The sequence below is a fragment of the Harpia harpyja genome, chromosome Z (assembly GCF_026419915.1).
Source record: "Harpia harpyja isolate bHarHar1 chromosome Z, bHarHar1 primary haplotype, whole genome shotgun sequence".
Classification (NCBI taxonomy): domain Eukaryota; kingdom Metazoa; phylum Chordata; class Aves; order Accipitriformes; family Accipitridae; genus Harpia; species Harpia harpyja.
In genome coordinates, this window is record NC_068969.1 from 71184597 (window position 1) to 71208504 (window position 23908).

Below are 23908 nucleotides of genomic sequence, written 5' to 3' on the forward strand. Positions count from 1 at the left end.
CTTTCCTGCATCCCGGAGGGGCGGTGGAGCCAGCCTGGGGTGCAGTTATTCTGAGCACTCAATCACATGGTCTCAGAAACATCTTAATAAACTCTGCCCGGCAACGCAGCCAACAGCTTCGCCTCAAAATAAAACAGCTACCCAGGATCTCAGTGTGGCAAGAAAGCCTCTCGTCCAGCCGAGAATATAGGAACTCTGGTACCCAGGAAAAATGTCCGACAAAACCCCCTTCGAAACGGATATGCTGACGCTCACGCGATTTGTTATGGAGAAGGGACGCCGCGTTAAAGGAGCGACAGGGGAGCTGACACAGCTGCTCAACTCCATGCTGACTGCCATAAAGGCCATTTCCTCTGCAGTCAGAAAGGCAGGCCTTGCCCACATGTGAGTCCTACCTAGCGATACGGGGAGGAAGAGGAGGTAGAGAGACAGCTGCTTGCACAGCAAGGCTGGGGAGTGGGCAGGGATTCATAAATACATTCAAAATGTCTTTTTTAAGCCAAGTGACTGTAGGCGTGAGGTCAGAGCCTGGATTATCAAGAGTGGGAAGCGGGAGATTTCTCTTTCTGGAGTATTTTGATATTGGGTGCAAGATAGGCATTTAAACTAACTGCTGTTCTGTAATATTTTAATCTAAAAATGTAAGTCAGAACTTCAATGCACTGCTCACCTTGCTATCCCTTGTAAATGTTGATACTGATCTATTCTTAAATCTACTGTGAATTTGCAAAATATCACAACATGGTATTTTTAATGCAGAGTATCACACCATGATATTGTCTGCTAACATCCAAGCCTGGTGCTGAGCTGTGCAAATCAGGGCTTGACTTATCTTGGGAAGCTGATGTTCTGCCTGACTGCAGTATAAGTAATGGTCTAAAGCTACAGCCCTGTGAGAAATGACATACACTACCATGCACGAGTGCATTTCCCCTTCCTTCCTCAAGTAGTAGTAGGGTTACAGGTGGGGAGTTTTAAAAGGCCCCATATGAAAAACAAACATAGCAATTTGACATCTAGTGGTTTAGCAAATGGAATAAAGAATTGCCTTAGCAAAGCCTGGGATGAACCGAGCTGTTCCTCACACAGCAAGGTGAAATGGACATCAGTGTCATTCTTTTAATGGTGATCTATCTGAAACTGTTCAGAGAGCTGGAACGTCCTAATAAAACTATGCATTTAAAATATACAGGTTTTGTTATGTATTGAAAGATATGTTTCTGTACATACCTGTGTATGTACATATGTATACATACATAAAAAAGACAGGGAATATATTTGTGTAAGAAAGACAACATTTGTAATTTTTTTTTTTTTTTTTTTGCCATGGAAACACCAAAATGTATGACACTCTGGTTCTTTTTGTGCTTCTGTCAACTATTTGGTTGAAGTCCTCAATGATCTTTGTAAATCATGAATTCAATGTCTCGGTACTATATCACCCTCACTTTACAGGCAGGGACCATAATATGTAGAGAGGACATGAGACATACTCAAAGTTAACAGCAGCATCAGGCTCCTATGCCCTAACTGTTAAACTATACTTCGTACTTACTAGGTGAAGCTGGGCTGTTTCGCCTCCCTGACTTTTAGAGAAACAGTTGCTTTTATCTCATTTTAATCTTTCAGTATGCAATATCAGAAGTACTTAGTAAGTGGGGAGAACCTCTGTTTGATAGACTAGAGGTGGAATAGCCAACTAGCTGCCAGAACACACAGCTACTGTGCTTGATGAATCTTCCCTTCAGAAAGAAAACATCCATTATGTTAAGGAGCAAATGTCTCTTTCTATAAACTAAAGCTTCAGGTGATGAACCAGAAATATCTAAAGTATCCATACACAAAAGTGAGTAACTTGCACGATTCAAATTACTGCAACTAACCATGAAATTTCAGAAATGCCCATGGTAAACTTTCAACCACGGTGACTGGCTTGCCTACATCTGCATCTGTGAAGTTAGAGAGCTCTGATTTTTCTAGCCCCTCTAAACAGGAGACTGTGAAGTGACTAGTTTAATGTTAAAGAGCTCAGCATATATTTTTAACAAATTTGCCATTCAAAAGTAAAGGAGGACCTTTTTCCAAGCCATAGACTTAAGCTGGGAATGTGCCTGAAAATGCACTAACTGGAGAATGGGTGCTTAGCACTCCCTGAAAATCATGGTCCTTTCCAGTATCTCAAACTTGGCACTCCAAAATAGAGTGCTCAAAATGCTCAGTAATTCTGAAAAGCTCGGGCAGCTTTGAGCTTTGAGTAAGACAAAAAAACCCTATCCTGCCCCCAACTAAGTCCTGCTGCTGACCAGTATCCTAGGGAGTAATTAGTTACCCCTTTCCCCTTCTCCCCCCCCCCCCCCCCGCAATGAATAAAAATGAGGTATCTATTCCCTGTATGATTCCTTATACTTCTAAGATGCCCAGACCATGTACATTAGGTCTAAACAGTGCTTCATCAACTAGCAATCTCAGAAATATGTGTACTACTATATATAGTACTATGCACTACGATATAGTACATCATTAGTATATTGCTAAAATCAGTATAGGGAATGGAAGCGTCATTCTAATTCAGCTGAGGATCACAAAATAAAACAGACCTTGATCCTGAGATACAGTTCAGCATGGGGAATTATCTGTGGGTGTCTTTAAAACTTCTGATTTTGGCGTGGCTGGGGACTGAGTGGATGTGGGTTAAAGGACCACTACAAAGCTCTGAGCAGCCAGTGGCAGAAAACAATGCAGATGCTAACTGGCCCTTCTCCTTCCTCAAAGCTGCTGCCAGCTGCTTTGTGGGGCTGCTAGGGAAGCCTGGCACCCACCAGCCAGGCTGTGGGCCCTGGTCCTGGCCTGGAGACCATCCAAGCAGGAGCAAAAGGATGCAGGTAAAGCCCAAAAATTAATGCCATCACCCTTTGTCTTTCTTGTGCACGCTTTTATGTTCCAGCAGCAGCAGCAACTGTCTCCTAATGCATCTTAGCAGTTTAATCCAAAGGTTAGAGGTGTGGGAAGATGAGAGGAAGGAGCCACCCTGAGGGTGGTTTTTTTTTTTCGTAAAAACCTTTAACATTGGCTTCCCTCAGGTTTCTTGACATTTTTACTTTTCTGTAGGTTTGGTATAGCTGGCACTGTGAACGTGACTGGTGACGAAGTGAAGAAGCTGGACGTATTATCCAACTCCCTGGTGATTAATATGCTCCAGTCTTCCTACAGCACCTGCGTCCTGGTCACGGAGGAGAACAAGGAGGCCATCATCACCCCGAAAGAGAAGCGGGTCTGTGCAGCTCCTGCCTTCAGGGGGTTATCGGCTCAGGCAGCAGCAGGTGGCACTCTTGTTTCAAGTATGAAACCTGGGGCTGGCCCCAAAACCAACCCTTCCCGGGGGAATTCAGGAAATTTGCACCATTACTGCATTGTTTTGATTAGTAACTGTGGTGGATGGCATGGTTTCAACAGCTAAAGGAGATGTGGAGGGTAAAATTATTATTAAAGTTTTGTGAAGGTGAGGGGAAATAATTATTTTGGAGATTGTTAACACACCCCAGATCCCAGGTGTAAGTGTACTATTACATTCCCTGACTGCCTGTGTAACGGTTTTGGATTACATTAATATTTAGGCAAGATAAAATGAGATAAGAGGCTGGCCAAACTGGGTTTTATGTTGCACGTCCAGAGGAAACACCTGACTGCTTCATCAGGCTTGCCCCAGGAGGGATCCTGTTGCAGCAAGATACTAGTCATGCTGATGTAACCTACCCTTTCCCCAAGATATCTTCTTTCTGCCTTCTTATCATCAAATCTCACATCACAGGCAAATCCTTTCATTCTGAACAAAACAAAACATATTTACTTGAGGAAGATGCTGGCTTCCAGAACGAGTGACTTCTTTTTCTTTCAAGCGATTTCTTGCATTGCTTGGCAGCAGATGGCTGCTCCTCTCTTATCATCAGATTTTGTGCTGTCTGAGCAGAAATGTGCCCTCTCCTATTTCTCTGGCAGGCCCTGCAGGGAGTGGGTGTTGTGCTGCAGGGCCAGCTGGGCCAACAGTGCAGCCTTCTCTGACAAGCCGTGTCAGGCATGCCTGGAGGGATAAACGCAGTCATAAAACATGGGTTTTGTCAAGCAAAAAGAAATAATAGCACAAGACTACATATCGTTTAATGCTTCCCTTGCCACTTCTGTTGTAGGGTAAATATGTGGTGTGCTTTGACCCCCTCGATGGCTCATCCAACATAGACTGCTTGGCACCAATAGGAACAATATTTGCTGTCTACAAAAAGGTAAGCCATTACGAACGAAGTGCACATGGCATGATTCACTTGGTGAAAGCAAAATGTCTTGGGTATATCAACTTGCTCAGTTTCTTTCCTAGGTCCTTTAAGTGTCTTTGGGATCAACAGAGCTTTGGAAACAGTAGAAGAGGTAACACTTGAGATTCACAAGTGCTAAAATGCTGCCTAAATTCCCAGGAAGGGGACACTTAGCCCCATGAAATTGTTAGGTGGCAGCACTCCCCCCTCTCCAGACACACAGGTGCTTAAATAGAACCCTCTCACCATCAGGCAGCCGGTTAGCTCCTTCAAATGATGCTTTACTTGCTGCAGGAGAGCTGAGGGGTGTCGCGGTGCCTGCGAATCACAGTAATTTGCCTTCCTGGGTACAGACTGGGGAGGGCTGACAGTCACTGCCTGGACTGTGTCATGGTTAGCAGTGTGGTGGCCTCCCGGTGCGAGTTGCTATGCCTGTTACGGATGGGAGTTTATAAGCCGGCTAACCGATGGAGGCCACCTGAGGCTGAAGGAAGCAGTCACCTGCAGCCGCCGGAGCCCTGCCAGCACGTCTGCTCCCGTGGGGCTGCACAGAACAGCAACTGCGCAGCCAACTAACAAACGTTAATAGTGAGAGTCATGCCAAGTCTTGTGATTCGACTGCTAATCTCCCAGTAGTTGGTGTTTCTCCTAAAGCCTGAGCTCACAGTCATATGACTATGGGAGACCCTCAGCCATTACTATTGTGAAGTAACACTTACTGTTCTTGTGACTGCAAAGAAGCCTTTGCAGATTCAGGTGATACAATTCAAACATATGAAGATACGTTTTTAAAGTATACTCTCATCTTTTAACTCATCATTTTCAACTGGCTAGTCCTCTTTCTTTTACATTTCTGGTAGGCTATACACTAATCATCACTGTTGAGAATATTAATCTACTAGTAAACCAAATAGTTATGGCACAATCTCAACAGGGTCATGGCACAAGCCAAGTGCTGGCATATGGCTGTCCACACTGTTAATGGTTAGTGCAAACCCACATCACAGATGCAGCCCAGGCCAGACAACATTGAGATGATGCCTGGGTATGGCTTGTGGAACGAGCAGCCCAGGGACTACCTCCAGTACCATCTACTGCCTTGGTTTTTGCAGGGATGAGAGCTTAGCTGTATGGATGCAATCCATGCCCCATGCCCTTATGGTAAGCAAAGGGGCCCTACCCTTTTCATTTATCTCTCTAAAGATAGCCTAAAAGACTACAGCACCTCCCAACATTTAGAGTAGGCAACAGCTGCATTGTCCACTATTCTTAAAGGTGGTAAGCACCATCCTACAAATACTAAGCATTAGCTTTCTCTTTAGAAGTGTTGTGTTAAGTTACTCTGCCTGGCTGTAAAAGCAAGTGCTCAGTGTGATTAACATAGCTTAGCAGGTTGTTGGTGAAATGCAGGTTAGATTTCTCTACCATCTTTAACTCACCTGCTAATGTGTAAAGACCATAGACTGCCCAGTCTTCCCTAGGATTCTGCTTCAGAATAGAAACATTTCCCAAATAACAATTGTCATTCCCAAATACTCAAGTTTTCAGTTCATTTTCTGATCTTCCCATACTTCTTGTTGTTCTAATATATATTAATATATTTGTTGTAAATACTGTTTCTAAGTTACTGGATTTCATGTGGGTGGATACCCTTCAGTGCTTCATAAAAAGAAAATTATATTACTTTGTACAAATGCTTCATATCCAAATGAAAACCCTGCTGCTAGGATGAAGCACAGTTTGTCAATTACAAGGGCAACTTGCTAGTTTTCCCTGGTAAGTTAGAAACAATGTTGAATTCACAGACTTTCACTTGTATAATTCTTTCCATTAAAATGTTAATTCCAAAGTACACACTAATTAACACATTCTCCTCTCAGACAAGGCAATTTCATAGTAACGCTATTAACTTTAAACACTATTAACTTCGAAACCTTTGAAATAATGAAATAAGTCCTTTATTGATTGTTACTGAAGGGTAGTGTGAAAGGAATAAAAGTGAGATGTTTATCCAATCGATGAGAATCACTTAAGAAAAAAATATAATTTCAAGCCATTTAAGGTTCATTAACATCATTCTGGAAAAGCTAGAAAAAATGTAATTGCAAAGGATTACCCTTAGCACCTGTCTGATACTTGGTACCTTCCAATTCTCAGATGACTGCATGACTAATTTCCTCACCATGTCAGCACCTTAATTTAATTTCCAAAGGCACACCCTCCAGAACTGAAATATTTGTCTCATTTTAGGAAAAAAAAAGGTAATCAGCACTTTTCTACAAAGGCCAGACTTGGCCAATACATTTCAAACCTGAAAAATCGTTCTCTGGCTGCTCCCAATCCAGAGCCACCACCATGGTGGCAGGTACCATTACCTCCTGCCAGAAAAGCACGACATCAGTTTCTTAGCAAAAACCACCGGGAAATAAATACCATATTAGGTTTATTAAATTTTCCACCTGGCTTTTGCATTCTGAAGCATGGGTGGTATTGTTAAAAAGACAAGAAAAGTCAGAAAAGTGGGGCTGAGGGATGAGCCTTGCTGAATCAACAGAAGTCAGAGCAAGGGATAAGACCTTGACAGTCACTGCCGCTGAGGGGCTCTCAGCTGCTGGTGTGTCGGGATGTTGTGGCATTAAATATTTTTTGCTTGGATTCTTCCCAGTTTTTCATGCCACTGAGCTGAATCTACAACTCTCAACTCATACTGCACATATACGCTATGAAACTCTGCTGCTTTGTTTCATTCTGGTTTTAATTTGTAACTTTGCCCAATGCCTCAAGTGTATTTTACTTCCTCCCCCGCACTGTCATGAGGACAATGTCCTCCCCTCCATGTAGTCCCTTGTGGAGAAGGTGTAAAAATTCAGGGCAAATGCAAAAGATACTCATGAAATACATGATACAAATGGAGACCTGGAAACCATGTCCCTCCAGAGCTGCTCCCAGTGCCGATGAGAACCCCTTCATGTGATGTGGGCAAATCATACATGCAAAAATTTTCACACTCAGCTATCACCTGAGGCCACCCCTATAGCCAGACTCTGTAGACCTTGTTTCATCTGCTTCACACCAACAACGAGCCAAAGTGACTGTGTCAATGCTTGTCAGAGCTTCTCTGCAGTTCCTCTGCCTATTTCAGTGCCTTGCATAAGGACTTCTAAAGAGCTTTCACTACCGCCATCTCATAGTCAAAATATAATAGAAAGGAAATCCATCTGTGCACCAGAAAGAAGTGAAAATATTCAGCAGCTATCAGAGTCTGCCGGCCAGCTTAATTCCCTGGTTTGTTTCACAGTACATGGTACTTGGCAGGACAAAACTCCTGCAGTCCTAACAAAGAATTATCAGCTGATCTCTAGCTTTTTTGCATTCTGACAAGCTCTGCAAAATGTTTGTTTGAGGCTGAGCTTTTTTCCTTCCTTTTGGAAGCTGGCTCTTGGAAACACAGATGGAAAAACAAGTGAATTCTGCCCAACTGTCTGTCTCCCAAGGGAGGAATTCCCCTATTTTTTTCAGAATAGTCAACAAATATGTGGTTTCTCAGCCATATAAACATAGAAAATGTATTTAAGAGATAGGACTGAAAAGCTCATCTCAGAAAAATGTATTTTAAATCAGTAACATGTGTAACCAGCAGTTACGTGTACTGTATATACACCATGTTCTATAAAACAAACCTCTTCACTGTATTTATACAAAATTATTCTTTATTTAATGAGGAAAGCATACAAAAAGCTAGGAGAACTATAATATGTTTGCAACTAGTTGTGTAAATGTATGTTTAATTCTGCATTTACTGTTGCAAATAATTTGTCTACTATAGGCAACCATTGCTTTTGATGCTGAGATGTATGTACCATGGCAATACATTTTTGAAAGAGGAGGTGCTATGTACAGCATAATAGTTGGTTCTGTAAAAGATTGTTTAGCAAAGGATTAGCCACTAACAGTCAGTATTCAAAGCTCTGGAATATACAAACAGGGGGTTTAACTAGTCTTCCTTCATTATGTGCATTATAACCTCTCTGAATAAGAAGCTTGACATAGCATAATTCCAAAAGACTGCATACCAGATGTATTTGTACATGCTATATTTCAGCTCCCATGAAAAGCTGGTTGGCAGCTGGATTTTCTTCCACAGAATAACTTCGCAAAATAATAATAATAAAAAATTTTGAGCAAAATACAGCTAAAAACTGTAAGCGAAAGTAATACAAGTAATAAAATCTTCCAGCTGAAAATGAAAACATTTTGATGCGGAATTACTATCTTCATATGCCAAGAAAGATGTAGTTTTGGTGTCCCACATCTCAGTTTCCTCTAGATGTTGGTATACATCAATGAACAGGATCCTCAGGTTACCCTTAGCTTTCCACCTTGCTAGGACCGTGATGGGCACCTGGAAAGCGCCTTGCCACACAGCACAGCAGAGGATTTCTCTGTTTGTTGGAGGAGAGGTGTTTTCCTTTGGAAAATACCTGTGGAAAGCATTCTTGAATTTAAGGAATTTACTCAATATTCATAAAATATTTTATTTCCTACACAAAGGAGTCTCCACTGATTTTTATTTTTTTAACCAGATATTTTTGGCTAGACCTGCTATTTCTATTTAGCTGCTACTCAATCTAATTAAGCCCATGCAATCACTGAGGAATTGTCTGAGTTTGGAACAATAAAATGCTAAGCCAGGTTCTGAAGAAAGGATCTGAGGGGGTTCTCATTTTAATTCCTCGTGAGCAACCACCAAAACATCCACAGAAGACCCCCCACAACAGACAAGCTTTTAAAGAAACATTAGTATCAAGCATTCCCTACCTCCTTTGTAGTCCCAGGAGGTGAAGGCTGGAGCCAGTCCTCCCAAATACTCTTGGCTGTTCTCCTTTCTTACCCCATCAGTCAAACTCTTGTAAGCCGTGGCTGAGGCACACCCCCAGAGCTGGCTGGAAATATTTGCATAAGGTCTGCTTGGGCTATTGTTGTTCACTGATAACCAAAGTGCCAAATCAAAACGCAAGTCAGAAATTGATTAAAAGCATGAAGTAAAATGCCGTGTGAATGTTCTGTGTAGTTATATACACATACCTGCACATACTCACACATTACATATGCAAATGCAGTTGTTCTTTTATATATAATATGAACATTTATATCATTTCAGTTACACATCTGTTCACCAGCAGAGACAAATGCACAATCTTGGTTCCATCGCGTTGCACCATCTACCTTTTATTCTGCATTACTGGAAGCAACTTTTCTGTAATGTTAATAACTGCATTCACCTCACAGTTATTCCCTCTGAGGGGTGTCAGTATGATAGCTTATGTTTACATTGACAGAAAATTAGTACCTCTGTTCTGTCTCAGATTTCTGATGATCTTGAATTAATAGACTGGGCTGTAATGCTAAGGTATCAGCTTTGTTGCAGGTATCATATTGATTGCATGACATGTATAAAATAACAAACTCTCAATGTCCTGTCCCAGCATGAATATGTACTTGTACCAAACTTGCTCTGAACTAGTGGGAACAATCTCTATTTCGGTTGTTTCAAAGGCCTGTGTAGATACAAAAAGGAAATCTGCCCCACATTATTATTGAAGTGTTGTTTTTATTGTTTCTCATAAGAATTTAACCTTCAGTCCAATGATAATTTTTCCTCAGGAAACAGACAACGAGCCCTCTGAAAAAGATGCTTTGCAGCCCGGACGCAATATTGTTGCTGCAGGCTATGCCTTGTATGGCAGTGCTACACTGGTAGCCCTCTCCACGGGGCAAGGAGTGGACTGCTTCATGCTCGATCCGGTACAGTCACGGTGTTAATCACATTGCCACTACCTTTTAGACCTTTCCATGCATGGGTTTACTCGTTTCTTTACTCCTTGTCTCTGTAATCTAGGCAGTATACACAATTCTTTTTTTCACCCACATCCTGGAGCATCCCACCTCCACCTTACAAGTATTTAATAATACATGAGTATGTGGGTTGCAATACCTCTGATTTTTCTACTCAGTGAGAGTTAAACAGCGTTTGAAACCCTGTTCATTCAAACCACACTGCTGGTTTTTACAAACACTTAAGAAAATTTACTCTGAACAGTGTCTTTGCCTCCACTTAAAGGACTCTGCTTTTTTCTTGTTCTTCCATTTTCTGTCTGTAGAAGAACCTTAGCATGTTAAGTGTTTAGCCTGCGGCAAGGACCATTTTTTGATACAGTTCATGCAAAGTGATGTCTTCTTTCCTGAGTGCAATTCAGTTTTATGTCTAAGTCCTCTAAGTTGCATACCCAACAATTTGCAAAAGAACAACCATACCCATACAATTGGACATGTGCCACCCTTCGGTGCCCAGACCAGGAGCCCAACAAGCATTGCTGGAGGAATGCAGGAATAACACTGCTCATTTAAGAAACCAGCATTAGATGTGGGCAATAACATGGAGGGGGGGGTGGGGGTGGGGGGCTGGGGTGGGGGGGGTGGTGATGAAAGGATGCATTATTATCAAAACTCCTTTTAACCTTTATAAATAGTCTCATTCCAAGTGGGAAGAACTGGGAGCTGAACTGCTCTGATTAGAGATAGAGGAAGAGAAGGTGGAAGTTGCACTCAGCCTGCGGACATCAACACCTGGGGGTAGCCGACCACATTCACTTTAAGATATTTAGACAAGACAGGCAAGAAAAGTTCAAAGATCAGATGGCCATTCTTAATTTGTAACCTTATGATTTGTGGATAGAGATTCACAATCCATCTGCTTTCAGGGCTGACTAGTGTTCTTTTGATATGCTAATAGAGTCAAATTGGGTTTTGTTTATAGTAATAATATGACAAGTTTTCATGAACTTAATGCAGATTCTGTGCTTGCTGCTCTCTTTGAAATACTGTGAAGTTATACACAAGACTAGTGCTGAAAGGACCAAGCTGTGCTAGTGTTTCTGCCTTGTCTAGTGTGACAACTGTTACGGAAAGTCAACAAAATTTTCTGCTGCTTGCTAATAGCTGGTCTATCTTGTTCTTCTGTAGGCTCTTGGTGAATTTATTTTGGTGGACAGAGATGTTAAAATCAAGAAGAAAGGGAAAGTATATAGTCTCAATGAAGGTTATGCAAAGTATTTTGATCCTGCAATGACAGAATATTTACAAAAGAAGAAATTCCCTGAGGTAAGAAAATATTAGCACTGTACCCAATGTACTGTGTGCTGGCACGCTAGCAAGCACAGAGTCCTGGCCGATGGAAAAGGATTTGAAGGCCTCACTGAGTTCAGCCCCATGTAAGCCTTTCGTGCCATCAGGTCCATTTCAGGTATATGTCTGGTTTTTTCCAGTGCCCTGATGTCTTTTATAACTTAAGACTTCAGTAAGTAAATTCATAGCTTGTTTGTCACTGTGTGGAAGAAAATGTGCTGTACATGAAGAACCAGGTTCTTCAACAAAGCTCTGAAACTGTGCCACCAACATGTGGGGGTACCCTTGTTCTCTAGCTTATCTGAATATGCAGCTCAGTCATATGTGCAGCTAGGCATTTGGGGCTAGATTCCACATACTGCCCAGAAGGTGCTTGCAGGGGTCTGGGTGGCATCACCTTCTCCTTCCTGTACATGCTTGCATCTGAGAAATGCAGTATCACTCTTGCACTGTCTACTTGCATCATATGGAGCACAAACCAACCCATAGACTGACAAGAGCCAATGGTGTGAGGCACAATTTCACTACATTCTGTTGTTAAGGGGATTATACTGTATCCCTCAGAGACGTAAAGCTGAGAGGATCCAATGTCTGATGAACCTCCTCATGTGGACATACAGCTCTGGATGACTTCTAGTCAATGCTAGGAGGACACAACACAAGCTCTCAATGTGGAAAGCTGGAAGCTCTCTAGAAAGTGTGGTTATGTGACCAGTAAGTCATAACGAAATATCATGATTTAGAATAGCTCAGGACTGAATTTGCCCAGGAAACTGGTTTTAATGCTCTTCCTGTTAAAAAAAAGACATAGGATTATTTTTTAAACTGTAAGTTGTCAAGAATACTTACACAGGGCTCATGTAAAAATCAATGTATCCAGCAGAAAACTTCAGGGTGCTGTACCAAGTAAGAGTTTAAACCATAGTCCTGTGAGAAGCTGCTTCTGAGCTGAAAAATATGAATTTACTACATTGGATATAGCTACAATGCTGACCTCTTATCAAAAATCTCTTTTCCACATTATCAAGATTGTAGCTACAGAGGGTGTCATATCACAGCATTTTAAATATCTTCATTTTGAATATTTGAAATTATTTTGGAACTTCGAAGACTGCTTTCAGTCCAGCTGTGAGAGAAGCAGAAAACTCCTCCAGCTGGGAAAGAGAAGGAGATCTGTGCTTCTCACTCTGCTCACATTATGCTGCTGAGCTATGTGTTCAGTATAATGCACTGACACTGGATTTATTAATTTGTGTTTTTGCAAACCACCAAAGTGGTTTAAAGTAAAACTCTTAAACAAATAGTTAACCCCAGGCAACTATAAAAACACTGTAGAGATTTCAAACTCAGAGGAAAGACCAGAGTTATTTCACCACAGGCTCGGTGAGGACAGCTCTATCATGTGATTCACTAAATCCTGTAGGTTAGGACATACAGGAGAAACCTCATTTGCAAACATTATTTTATCTCAAATCTGTGCTTCATTTGAAGAAAACCTATTGAAAGTGTTGGTGCACTAAAGCAACAGAAGTTGGCAAAACATGTTTTTGTTACTTTAAAGCAAGGGGCACAGTACTGCATGGGTTATTTGGGGCAGGGGAAGCCTCCTCAGGGATGCTGAGCAAGCACATTGCTTTGCTGCTCTGAGATGTAGGGTTGTCTGCGTGAGAAGAGACAAGGCACCAATGTTATGGCCACAAAGCACAAGGAAGTGCCCTGCCCATCTGAAAGCTTGTTATGAACCCGAGTTTTGGAAACAGCATAACTCAGTTCCTTGATTTAAAAAGGACATTATATTTGCATTGTGAGAGGACAAGAGAAAGAAGGTGTTGCCACTCTTCTATAGCATGAAACCTGCTTCCTGGCATCATCTGTAAGCCTTGCCAGCTACACTGGTGATGCTCCCACCTTCCTTCCCTGCAGTGCCCAGGTGGACCATTAGACAGCTTTGGTCTTTTGTCTTCCTCTCTTCAGCACACAGAAGGGCAGTGGGGGGTATCTGCTGGATACCCTCTGCCTGTGACTTGAGGAGGAACTGACATGTGGGGCATGGGGGACCCCTTCTTACTCAGGCAGGCCTCTCACCCTATGGCCTTCTGGCCACTAGAAGCCAAGAGACTCAGCATTAATCTCAGCTACTTGCCACTTTCTTATCCCTTTTTTCCTTTGATCCTACTTCTATTTCCTCCTTCCTGTGGTTCTTGGTCAACAGACTGTTCAGATGACTCTCTAACATTGCCACAGAAAACTGAAAAGTTAAAAATAAAACAGGCAAACAAAGTAGGATGTTCTCCACAACATGTCCCAAGTACTGTATCACTGTCATTGGCGACCAAATATTACAAATCAACTGTTTATGTGGAGAGGAGAGATTTTCCCTTACTATCTAACAACAGCATCCTAGATCAGGCAGTCTAGACTACAAAGCCATGTTGACCATCAAAGTTTCTTGTGGACCATTATTCACCTAAGGCATCAATTCCAAATTAAAAACACCGGAAAATTGTTGCTGTTCTGCAGGTCAGCTGTAAACCTCCTACCATTGTTATACGGATCTTAGTGGGAAATGTTTGTCTAGACACGTCTTTTCTGGAACGAGAGTCCAGAGTAAAGCTGATTTTTTGTTAAGCATCACAAAATATCCTGCTGCTTAACCATCTTGAAGAGCAAGCTGCTGTTTGCAAGGCTGCCTGTAATGCAACACATTTACTCCAGTCTGCCCTGTGTAATGGGCACTGCTGGGCCAGAAATTGTTTCTGCACAAATTTGACTCTAACTCCTTCCCAAAGTGGGTTTTTATTCCAGTAATGCTTGCAGGGCCCTAGCCTTTAGCTGGCACTGGTTCACTGATGGTAGAACTCAGAAACATGCTGTGGGCATTGTCGTACTTTGCTTTTCCACTTATTTTTATCTTTGCTTCCTACGGCCACAAGAGAAGTTGAGAGTCATGCAATGGAGACTCCCTGGTTAAGGATTTGTATTAGCAATGCCATCAAAAACTTATCATCAACAGCACATTTCAGCATGAAGCATTCTCCTGCCAGCCAGCCCGGCTGTGCCCAAGAGACATAAAAAAGCTAATAAAAACACTGTGTTTTTGTCACTGTATCTGTATGTGGAGCGAGGGATGCAGGGTGTTGCTGCTGTAGTCTGTAGTAAAGACTTTTTTCCCCCCACTCGCCTAGTCATCATAGTTATGCAAGAAAAACATGGTCCTGTTCTGCTGTGGAGGAACATAGCTGTCAGAAATGAGTAGAATAAAGAAGTGAAAAAGTGACTTCTATCACATTGTGAAGAAAAAAATCACAGGACCTATCTGTTATAAGACATTTTTGTTCCTTTGGGTTAAGCAAAGAAAAGCAGCAGAAAGGGTGAATATAAGAGCAATCACAAGTTTACGCAAACACCATGGACACTGACCAAGGGAACATCAAGGTTCTCCAACTGTTTCATTAGCATCAGCTGAACCACTGCAAAGTGCTCACTGGGCAAACACACAGATTATCATTACTCAGAACTCAGGATGAATATCCCTAGCATTCATGCTCTGTTATTTTGTTTGAGAAGAAAGCCTGGGCAATATGCCAACACACATGCAACACCTATTAACTTTCTCATCTGTAAGAAAAATACATGAGTGACCAAACTAGAGAAACAAGAAGTAACATTTCTAGTAACTGAAAGGACTATTTATTCCTCCCATGCAGGTAGCTGGATGCTAAGAAGGGAAGTGAAAACTTTATTTCAGTCTGTGGTTCAAGTGATAATTGTACCAGAATGGAGGATTTTCTCTTCTGTATTTTTCTCAGCACAGTCTCAGCATTGTATTTCTAGCAGGTGAATTTCTATTAGGGTAAGAAGCAACTAAAACTGTCAGTGGCATCTCATCAGCTTCACATAACACTGTCCATGTACACATAAATTGTGTAAAAGACCTGCACGTGAATAGGAAATCTAGCATGTCCCAAATGTATCTGATGACTTGTACACAGGTGGCTCAGCTGTGCACCTCATGGTCAGTAAATTTTATGCATGTGGGTTGCAGACTCCTTATGTGATAATGTCATAGAAGCTGTCCTTAGCAGTCTGTTTCAGGGCCTGCTTATGGTTGAAATGCTATGACTTTTCTTAATGTTTAACAAACTTTTCTTAAGACTTGCTTCATCACCTTCTGAAACCATAAAAGAGAGCTCTTCCTTTGACTGTATTTTTGAAGGTAATTTTAGACTATAATCACATCTTTCCCTGAAAATTGTCTTTTATTAAACTGCAAACTTGCTTTGGTCTCTCTTTAACACTTCTTAAGGTGTTTTGTTCTGAACTCAGATTTTCACAGTTGCAAAGTCACAAGTGCAAACAGCTGTGAGATGCAAAAGCTATCATTTGAAGTCTAAATATGTAATTATTTGATGGTAAGCCGTGAAAAAAAGGGGATTAAATACTTAAAAGTATTGTTCAGTTGTCCCTGGAAATAATAGGCCCAGGTTTAAACAAAACTAAATATAAAAGCTCCAGGCTGTGTCTTACCCATTGAGTCTTTCATACTTTGTATTGTTTTCCTCTGAATTTTCAATAGTTCTCCTAATGCGTACAAGAAGAAAGAAGCGTGGAAAACAGCACAACTACAGTTGAACAAGGATTATTACCTTAGCTGGAACAGTTCTCTGTTTTACTACCAGCTGTATCAAATATCCAAGTCTTACATTTAGTGGCTTAGGACTCAACTTCCTAGTGTTGTGTTGCGTTATACTGTGTAGAGAATCTCTTCCCATTTTAAAAGAGAGTAAACATCAAAACCTCACAGTTGCACGGAAGAGTTTGAAAAAGTGATTTCAAAATATAATGATGTTTTTCTCTATCTGTGTTTTTTCCTCCCACTTGTGGTTTTTTTTCTCCCAGCTAACCTCATGATTTTGCTGGGAAGGGTGACTAACTTGTGATGTCTGAAGGTCTTGGAGCTGGCATTGCTGAACAAGTTTTCTATGTATTTCTCTGGATCTAGTATCAGCACAAGGCGAGCTTTACAGAAAGCACTAAGATCTTTTATTAGACAACTGATCCAGGCAGAAAAAACATGCAGAGATCTTTTCAAACTTGTAGCATTGCAATACACAAATATATATGTGTACTAAATGTGCATGAAGTCCCATCCTCTATTAATTTTCTGGGAAGGCGCAAATTCCTCCTCTACTTCATTGAAGACAGAGTGAGAGATTTTAAAAGACCAACAGACTTCTTGGCATAGTAGCTTCAAAAAGCTTTCCTTCAGTTTACATTTGTATTGTGTATCTCTCTTTCACAAAAGTACGGTGACACGTCGCTTTTCTCAGGTGGAACTTATTTGGTGTATATAACTTCTATTTGTGCAAGACACCTTGCTTGTCTTCTATGTTTCCTACCTTACCATTTTTATGATCAGCAAACCTGAGACTGATATGAATACTTCCCTGATTGCTCTCACTAAAATGACCTCTCCTTCAACAACATTAATTTCTAAGCTGCAAGCAAGGAAAACTACATTCATTAATGAATTACTATCTCCCAAACTAAGCTGCAGAACGAATGCTATGACCAATTTTACAACTTGACAAATAAGCTAGAAGGAAAAAGCTGGAGTCCTCTGGGAATGTCCTCTGGGACGTGTAGCAAAAAGTGACACCCCTCCTCATGACCTGGCTTAGGAACCAGTGAAGGATCAGCAATCAAATGGGTACATTGTTCTGATAATGTGAAGAAGTTTTCGCGCACTGTTTGCAGCCCTTGCTTTTTTCACAGGCTGGGGGTTGACACGAAATTGTCCACTTAAATTACAGGCACCCTGGTTTCCATACTGTGAGTGCAGCTCTTTAAAGTGCTTATTTTAGAACCCCATAGACAATCACTACATCTTACAAAAGGCTAAGCTTCAGGCTGGTTTAGGCATTACAGTGTCCATAAGCAGCCATTGATTTAAGCAGCTTTGATTCCTGTTTTATAACAAAATTACATTTTGCCATGCTACTAGCTGTCTAGCCTGGTAGATATAATGCTTTATGTTTTTCAGGATGGCAGTTCCCCATATGGTGCCAGGTACGTGGGCTCCATGGTAGCTGATGTTCACCGTACATTGATGTATGGTGGGATCTTCATGTACCCTGCTAATCAGAAGAGTCCTAAAGGAAAGGTAAATCTTTTGACTTACTCTCTGGTGAACTTAGTCAACCTAATACCTCTGGTTTTCCTGGAGATGTAAAGGAATAGTTTAGATATATAAACAGATAACAATTTTCCACCCCTGGAGAAAATTATTAATGGACGTGATCGTCAGCAATCGAATTGGCAAGAAATTCAGCCAATTGCCAATTTAGGCCAGAAATTTTCCTGTGTGCTTTTATATTACAAACTACTCAAATGGTTTTCACTGCAAGGGCTTTATTCATTTATCTAAAGAGAAACATTCCAGTACCATAGAAACCCATTCAGATACCTAAGCACAACTGGCAGATATAACACAGGCCTATGGAAGACCTCTGCACTTTATACTGGCAACTAGAGTCCAGGTGGGATATGCTGAACTCCAGACAGGGTTTTGTCCAACGTTAGACAACCAAGTTTGCCTACCTAATGTTTCCAAAAGGTACTGAGCTTGCTATCATGAACCCTGCAAACACAAGCTTCTACTAACTGATCTGAAAAACTCTGTCGGTGGATAGTGAGTTTCCGGCATGCTGAGATCAGTATTCTGGGAAAAGACCATCTCCTGTTTGGATGCCTGTACAAAACAGACTGTGACTTAATGCAATGCAATGCAATGAATCCCCGAATCTGCTGGGCCATGGACCACAGTCAACCTCAACTTTTCTCCTGCAACACCAGATACCCTTATTATCAAACTTCTTAACAAATATATTTTAAAAGAGATCTGGTTATACAGCTGATCTATGGAATATATGGACCACCAGTAACCTGCAGGTCATCATTAGGAAATGATTGGCTCAATGCATAATATATTAGTCATGTTGTTCTGACTTCAAGACCTTCTTCTTTCCTGGTCAATACCATACTTAAAACCTTCTACTCAAATGTTTTTGTATCCTTGGCTGGTATGTACAGGAATCTGCCCTCATAAAACTACTTGCCCTATCTCCCACACTGGTATCAGAACATCCTGATGTCTAGGGACAGAGGACTACTGATTCCATCCTGGTGAGCACGTATTTATCATAAACACAGCAGATCCAAGTGGTCTGTGAAACAAGGAGAACAGGAAAAGAACTCTCTTCAGAATACACAACAGAAAATATCTACATGTTTGTCCAGGCAAATTTGTTTAAATATTTGATACATCATCCCAGAACCACCCCCACCCCCAAAAAAAACCAAACCAACAACCAAAAAACCCAACCAACCAAACCGCCATTAAATGGTCTGGATCTGTTTGTGTAGCAGAGCAAGATACAAAAAAGGAATTTGCTGTGTGTGAGAGAAGGGGGTTTGCTGACTGGCTTCTTCAAATTAAACTTTTTGTTTTGAAATCTGTGTTAAACCATTGTTGAAGAGAAAAGATGAGAAATAAGACAAAAGAACAAATGTACAAAGTACTTATATAATTTTATAGAAATCAAGATTTCTGCAAGAGTTAGCCTACACTGACTACTGGATTCATCTATCGTGCACTCCCATAGTATAGAAAGCAATGAAAGAAGCAAAACTGTACTATCATTACAAATAAAAGTTTTCTTCTTTCCTTCTCAGAGTGCACGTGTATACAGTTCTTTTCACACAAAACTCTTCTTGTTGGAGAGATAATGCCTTTGCGGCAGGTGCCCTGAACATCATCCCCTTGAAAGACAGTCTATGCACTTGGATAGAGAGCTGAGAGGAACCAAATGTCACTGGAATTGATTCAAAGGCTTTCAAGCAAATGTAAATGACATGCATGTAGGCCCCAGCATATAGCGCTCCTTCTTTAAGTTAAAGAAAGAGAACAAAATGCTTAATAAGCAATGCAGAACCAGCCAAATAGATCCTCTTTTCAAATCAGATATGTTAAATAATATTTTTTATGAACTTAAGGCTTATAGTTCTCTATTAGGTGAAGAATGTTAAAACCTATCTGAAGACAGAGACCATCTGAAGACCCCTGAGTGCAATTGCACTACTACCTGAAGGAAAACTGCTTTCCTTAAGCCATGTAGTCACAGTTAAGCAAGAAGAAACTCAGCACATGGTTCCACAGTGGTACCACTGCTGTTTTCTGGCTCATGATCCAAAAGTTGGCCACGCACTAAGGGGAACAATGAAGGCTATTGGTCCTATGTTGCCTGCCAGATGGAGTCCTTGTACCTGAAGTAGCACTTCAGTGGGCTTTAAAGATAAGAATGAAGGTAATATGCACTATTTAAGTTTGTGATACATCATGTTTTTATTACAAACAGCGTGATAAAGGAATGATGGGTAGTAAAGTCCTGTGTCTGACTGTCATAGTTTAACCCCAGCCAGCAACTAAGCACCACACAGCCACTCACTCAATTCCCTCCCACCCAGTGGGATGGGGGAGAGAATTAGGAAAAAAAAGTGAAACTCCTGTGTTGAGATAAGAACAGTTTAATAGAACAGAAAGGAAGAAACTAATAATGATAATAATGACAATAAAAAAATGACAATAATAATAATAATAAAAGGGTTGGAATATACAAGTGATGTACAATGCAATTGCTCACCACCTGCCGACCTATGCCCAGTTAGTTCCCGAGTGGCAATTCCTCCCAGGCCAACTCCTCCCAGTTTATATACTGGGCATGACATCACATGGTATGGAATACCCCTTTGGCCAGGTTGGGTCAGCTGCCCTGGCTGTGTCCCTTCCCAACTTCTTGTGCCCTTCCAGCCTTCTTGCTGGCTGGGCATGAGAAGTTGAAAAATCCTTGACTTCTAGTCTAAACATTACTTAGCAGACTGAAAACAACAGTGTGTTATCAGCATTCTTCTCATACTGAACCCAAAACATAGCACTATACCAGCTACTAGGAAGACAATTAGCTCTATCCCAGCCAAAACCAGGACACCGACCCATTTCTTTGTCTATATACAGTTGCATTCCGTCACGTTTCCTTTTCCCCAGAAAACAGTCTCTCCTTTTGCACCTGTGAAAAGCCCTTTAAACATACTGTGTACTAACATTGTCGCACATGAGCGCTTCATAGACCATCAAAGATTCAACTAAACGTACAGAAACAATGTCTGTTAAAAAATAACCAGCTATCATCTGTGTGCTTTTAAATGTAGAAATATTTGGCATTTCCCAAATAAGTCTGCATTCCACCGGACCATAGGCACCCCAGAGAAAACATTTTTAAAGATGTGAACAGATATCAGGTCCAAACCAAAACTGCCTCCATACCAAAAGGGAAAATTTGCTTTTAATAGTTACTGCAGTTACTTCTGAAAACAGTCACCATCCGGAGCAGTTCAGGCCACTAATATCTATGCACGTTTCTGAAGAGCAGCAATCAAATCCTGAAATGTGAAACTGGGAGCATCAAGTTTCAAACTCCAAAATATCCTGACCAAACACAATGCAATTACCCCAAGCTTTGAGGTAACACATAAAGCCTGTACATGAGAAGAGATTTGGGCTTTTCTTTCCCGGTACTGTTAACTTAGCTGTCTTAACTGTTTTGCTGATGTCTGTGGGCCCAACAGCTACTTTTGACTTTTTTGACAACATACAGCTTCGCTGGTGCTGCACATCAGTATGTCAGCTTGGAAACAATGGTGGTGATGCTTGGATGCAGGGTCAGTACACTCTTCCTCAAAACAGAAGGTGTTAAGGGAGGTGAGAGGAGGAGAGGGAAGAAGGAGGGGCAGATTGAGAGACATTGCTATCTAGGTCAATTGATGTTTGGTAAAAATTTTCCAAAATCACAAAAGGAAGGGTAGGTTCTGGTAAGTCCTTTGGTGTAATTTCCCCCAAAGGCAATCATGTGTTCCCTCTTTCTTTTTAGCTCCGACTTCTCTACGAGTGCAACCCTATGGCTTTCATCATTGAGCAGGCAGGTGGGGTGGCGACTACAGGGACTGAGGCGGTGTTGGATGTGAAACCTGAGAGTATTCACCAGAGAGTCCCTCTTATCCTTGGTTCTCCAGACGACGTGCAAGAATACCTTGCTTGTGTACAGAAACACCAGAAGAGCAGCTAAAGGCTTTTCCACATCAGACCTTGCTCATTCGTCTTCAATCTACAGGAAAAGCTGTACCTTTCAAGATGGTGGATTCTAGCAATTAGCACCCATCTCTCAGTGAAAATCCTACTTTATGAGAACTAGAAAAATAGTGAGAATGATTGATGGTAAAACCAAAATTTTCATTTGCAGACAAATGTAAAAATCCTTTAACTCTGATTTATGCAGTGCAAAAGTAGAGACAGAGGCCTGATTATTAAACAGAAGTGACTTATTTTATATAATATTAACAAAAGGAAGTGGATTGTGTCAGTACCCCCATTTGATCTGAAGCTTTACATCTGATACTACATGGTTGGCATTGTTTGACACAGGATTATCACATCAACATTTGCAATGCCATTATCTGGATTTTCTGTGAGAGGTGTTGTTGCAGTTGCTTTTTATCTTGACAGCCCTGAGAAGACCAAAAGTCTCATGCTGTCTGAAACAGTGGTTTTAAGCTCCAAATTATATATGTCTTCGGTAATTAATAAAGATAAAAAGGCTGCAATGTTGCCAGGGTATTTCAATTCTTATAAGAACAGGAAAATGCCTTGTGCTATTTAGACAGGTAAGCTTTAATGGCACAAATTACAATAAGCCATTCCTATGGATGCGACACTCAAATCATGCCTATTTCCTGTTTATCCCTTGCCCTCTGCAACAGAAGATGAGCTATTGCCGCAATGCAACTGCTACATCTCCTTTTTTTTCTACTTAGAAAGGTTCTCATTTCAGATTGAAGCTTGCCCTTTTATATACATTATACTGCTGTTCCTAGCCACTTCCAGCACACTCGTCCTGTTGGTGCCCTAGTGCCATGTCTCAGAGTTGACACTGCCTAAGGAGATCAGGAATCAGCTCTGAAACTAGCAGGCATTCATTGACTAACGAGAGCAAAAATTATTGATTAAAAGAAATGTGTGATTAAGTTAAGTGATAAAGGTGTGAAAACTGGGCTTTAGGTCACTTTAAGTATTAGGCATCCCGATACCTTTATAACCCTCCTGTCTCATTATATGGACGTTTCTTTTGGCAACCATCTTGTCCTAAGCAACTCCTGCCCCATCTGCTCATTTTCACCCCTACTCCATGCCCCCAGCCATGCTGGTACAAGACTTTATTAAGAACAGTCTGTGAATTACATTAGGACATAGATAGGAGTTAAAAATACTCCTGCCAAGAAACTCCAATGGTTATCTTTAAACTTACAACTGTGTTCTATTATTTGTAAAGAAGAGGCAGGTTGAATAAAGGCAGACAGAAAATTATACAGGACAGGTATTGACCCTTAGGTATTGTTATTCCAGGGGCAAGGATGTGATTTCAGTACTGCTTCAGGTATCAGAGCACTCTTTCTGCAGGTCTTTATCTGACAGTCTTTAAAGCTGTAACAGTGACAACTGCCCAGGATCAGCAAGTACAGCGTGTACTTGTTTATTCTGTTCCTCGTCATGTGCTTCCCAAATCTCTGCTATCAACAGCAAAAAACAAGCAACACTTAAATCCTGGAGAATGAAGAGGAAGCAGGGAAAATTGTGAGGGTTTAGGTAATAGCCAACTTTATACTGGAGAATGCAATTTTGCACTCTGTCTATGAAAGTGAGTAAATCAGGTTTCCTGCAAACAAAATAGGCACACAGTGCATGTGTGCATATAAATATATATATGTTTATACATATATTTTATACATGTATAGTCATGTGCTCTCTCTCTCCCTCATAATCTCCATATAAGAAAACAAATAGCTATTGATGTCACCAATTTATTGAGAAACTACTGCATTTTTTAAACTGGTAACCTAAACCCAAGCATAATTAAGGCTAGTCTAGTAAGCTAACAATACCACTACTGCAGCAGAACAAAGATCACTTGTAACCTGGTCCTGCTTCCAAGGGGCCACGAGATATGATTAAGGACAGAGCAGGAACAGGGACTTGGTACTCCCCAGTGCCTCTAAAACCAACCACTTTTTAGGAAAATACTTAAATTTTGTATTGCAGTGGGTATACATGCTCTAGTGACTAAGATCTCTGTTACTGTGCTGCCAGTTAAGCTATGTATCTGCGTATTGCAACGTGTCAGTCATTCAGTGCCCTAGCGCCAGCATAACAGCACCTGAGTTGCTTTCATTTAAGTATGATTTCACAGCAAAACCTGCATATAATCCCAGCTGTTAGACTTTCCATGATTTTTTTTTCCTGAGTTTGC

General features: G+C 41.1%; 1 protein-coding gene across 1 annotated transcript; it reads left to right on the forward strand.

The window, feature by feature from the left end:
- Nucleotides 1-12: 12 nt before the first annotated feature.
- LOC128137398 (fructose-1,6-bisphosphatase isozyme 2) lies at nucleotides 13-22212 on the forward strand. Its single transcript, XM_052778288.1, has 7 exons — nucleotides 13-384; nucleotides 3109-3271; nucleotides 4185-4277; nucleotides 9972-10112; nucleotides 11331-11468; nucleotides 17536-17655; nucleotides 21479-22212. Exons 1-7 carry the CDS (start codon nucleotides 212-214, stop codon nucleotides 21671-21673), a joined length of 1023 nt encoding a protein of 340 aa, XP_052634248.1. The 5' UTR covers nucleotides 13-211; the 3' UTR covers nucleotides 21674-22212.
- The last annotated feature ends 1696 nt before the right edge of the window (nucleotides 22213-23908 follow it).

Coding starts and splice junctions, on each gene's coding strand:
- LOC128137398 (XM_052778288.1), top strand. CDS start 212: ATGTCCGACAAAACCCCCTTCGAAACGGATATGCTGACGCTCACGCGA. Junction 4,278..9,971: donor TATTTGCTGTCTACAAAAAG/GTAAGCCATTAC, acceptor ATTTTTCCTCAG/GAAACAGACAACGAGCCCTC. Junction 11,469..17,535: donor AAAAGAAGAAATTCCCTGAG/GTAAGAAAATAT, acceptor TATGTTTTTCAG/GATGGCAGTTCCCCATATGG.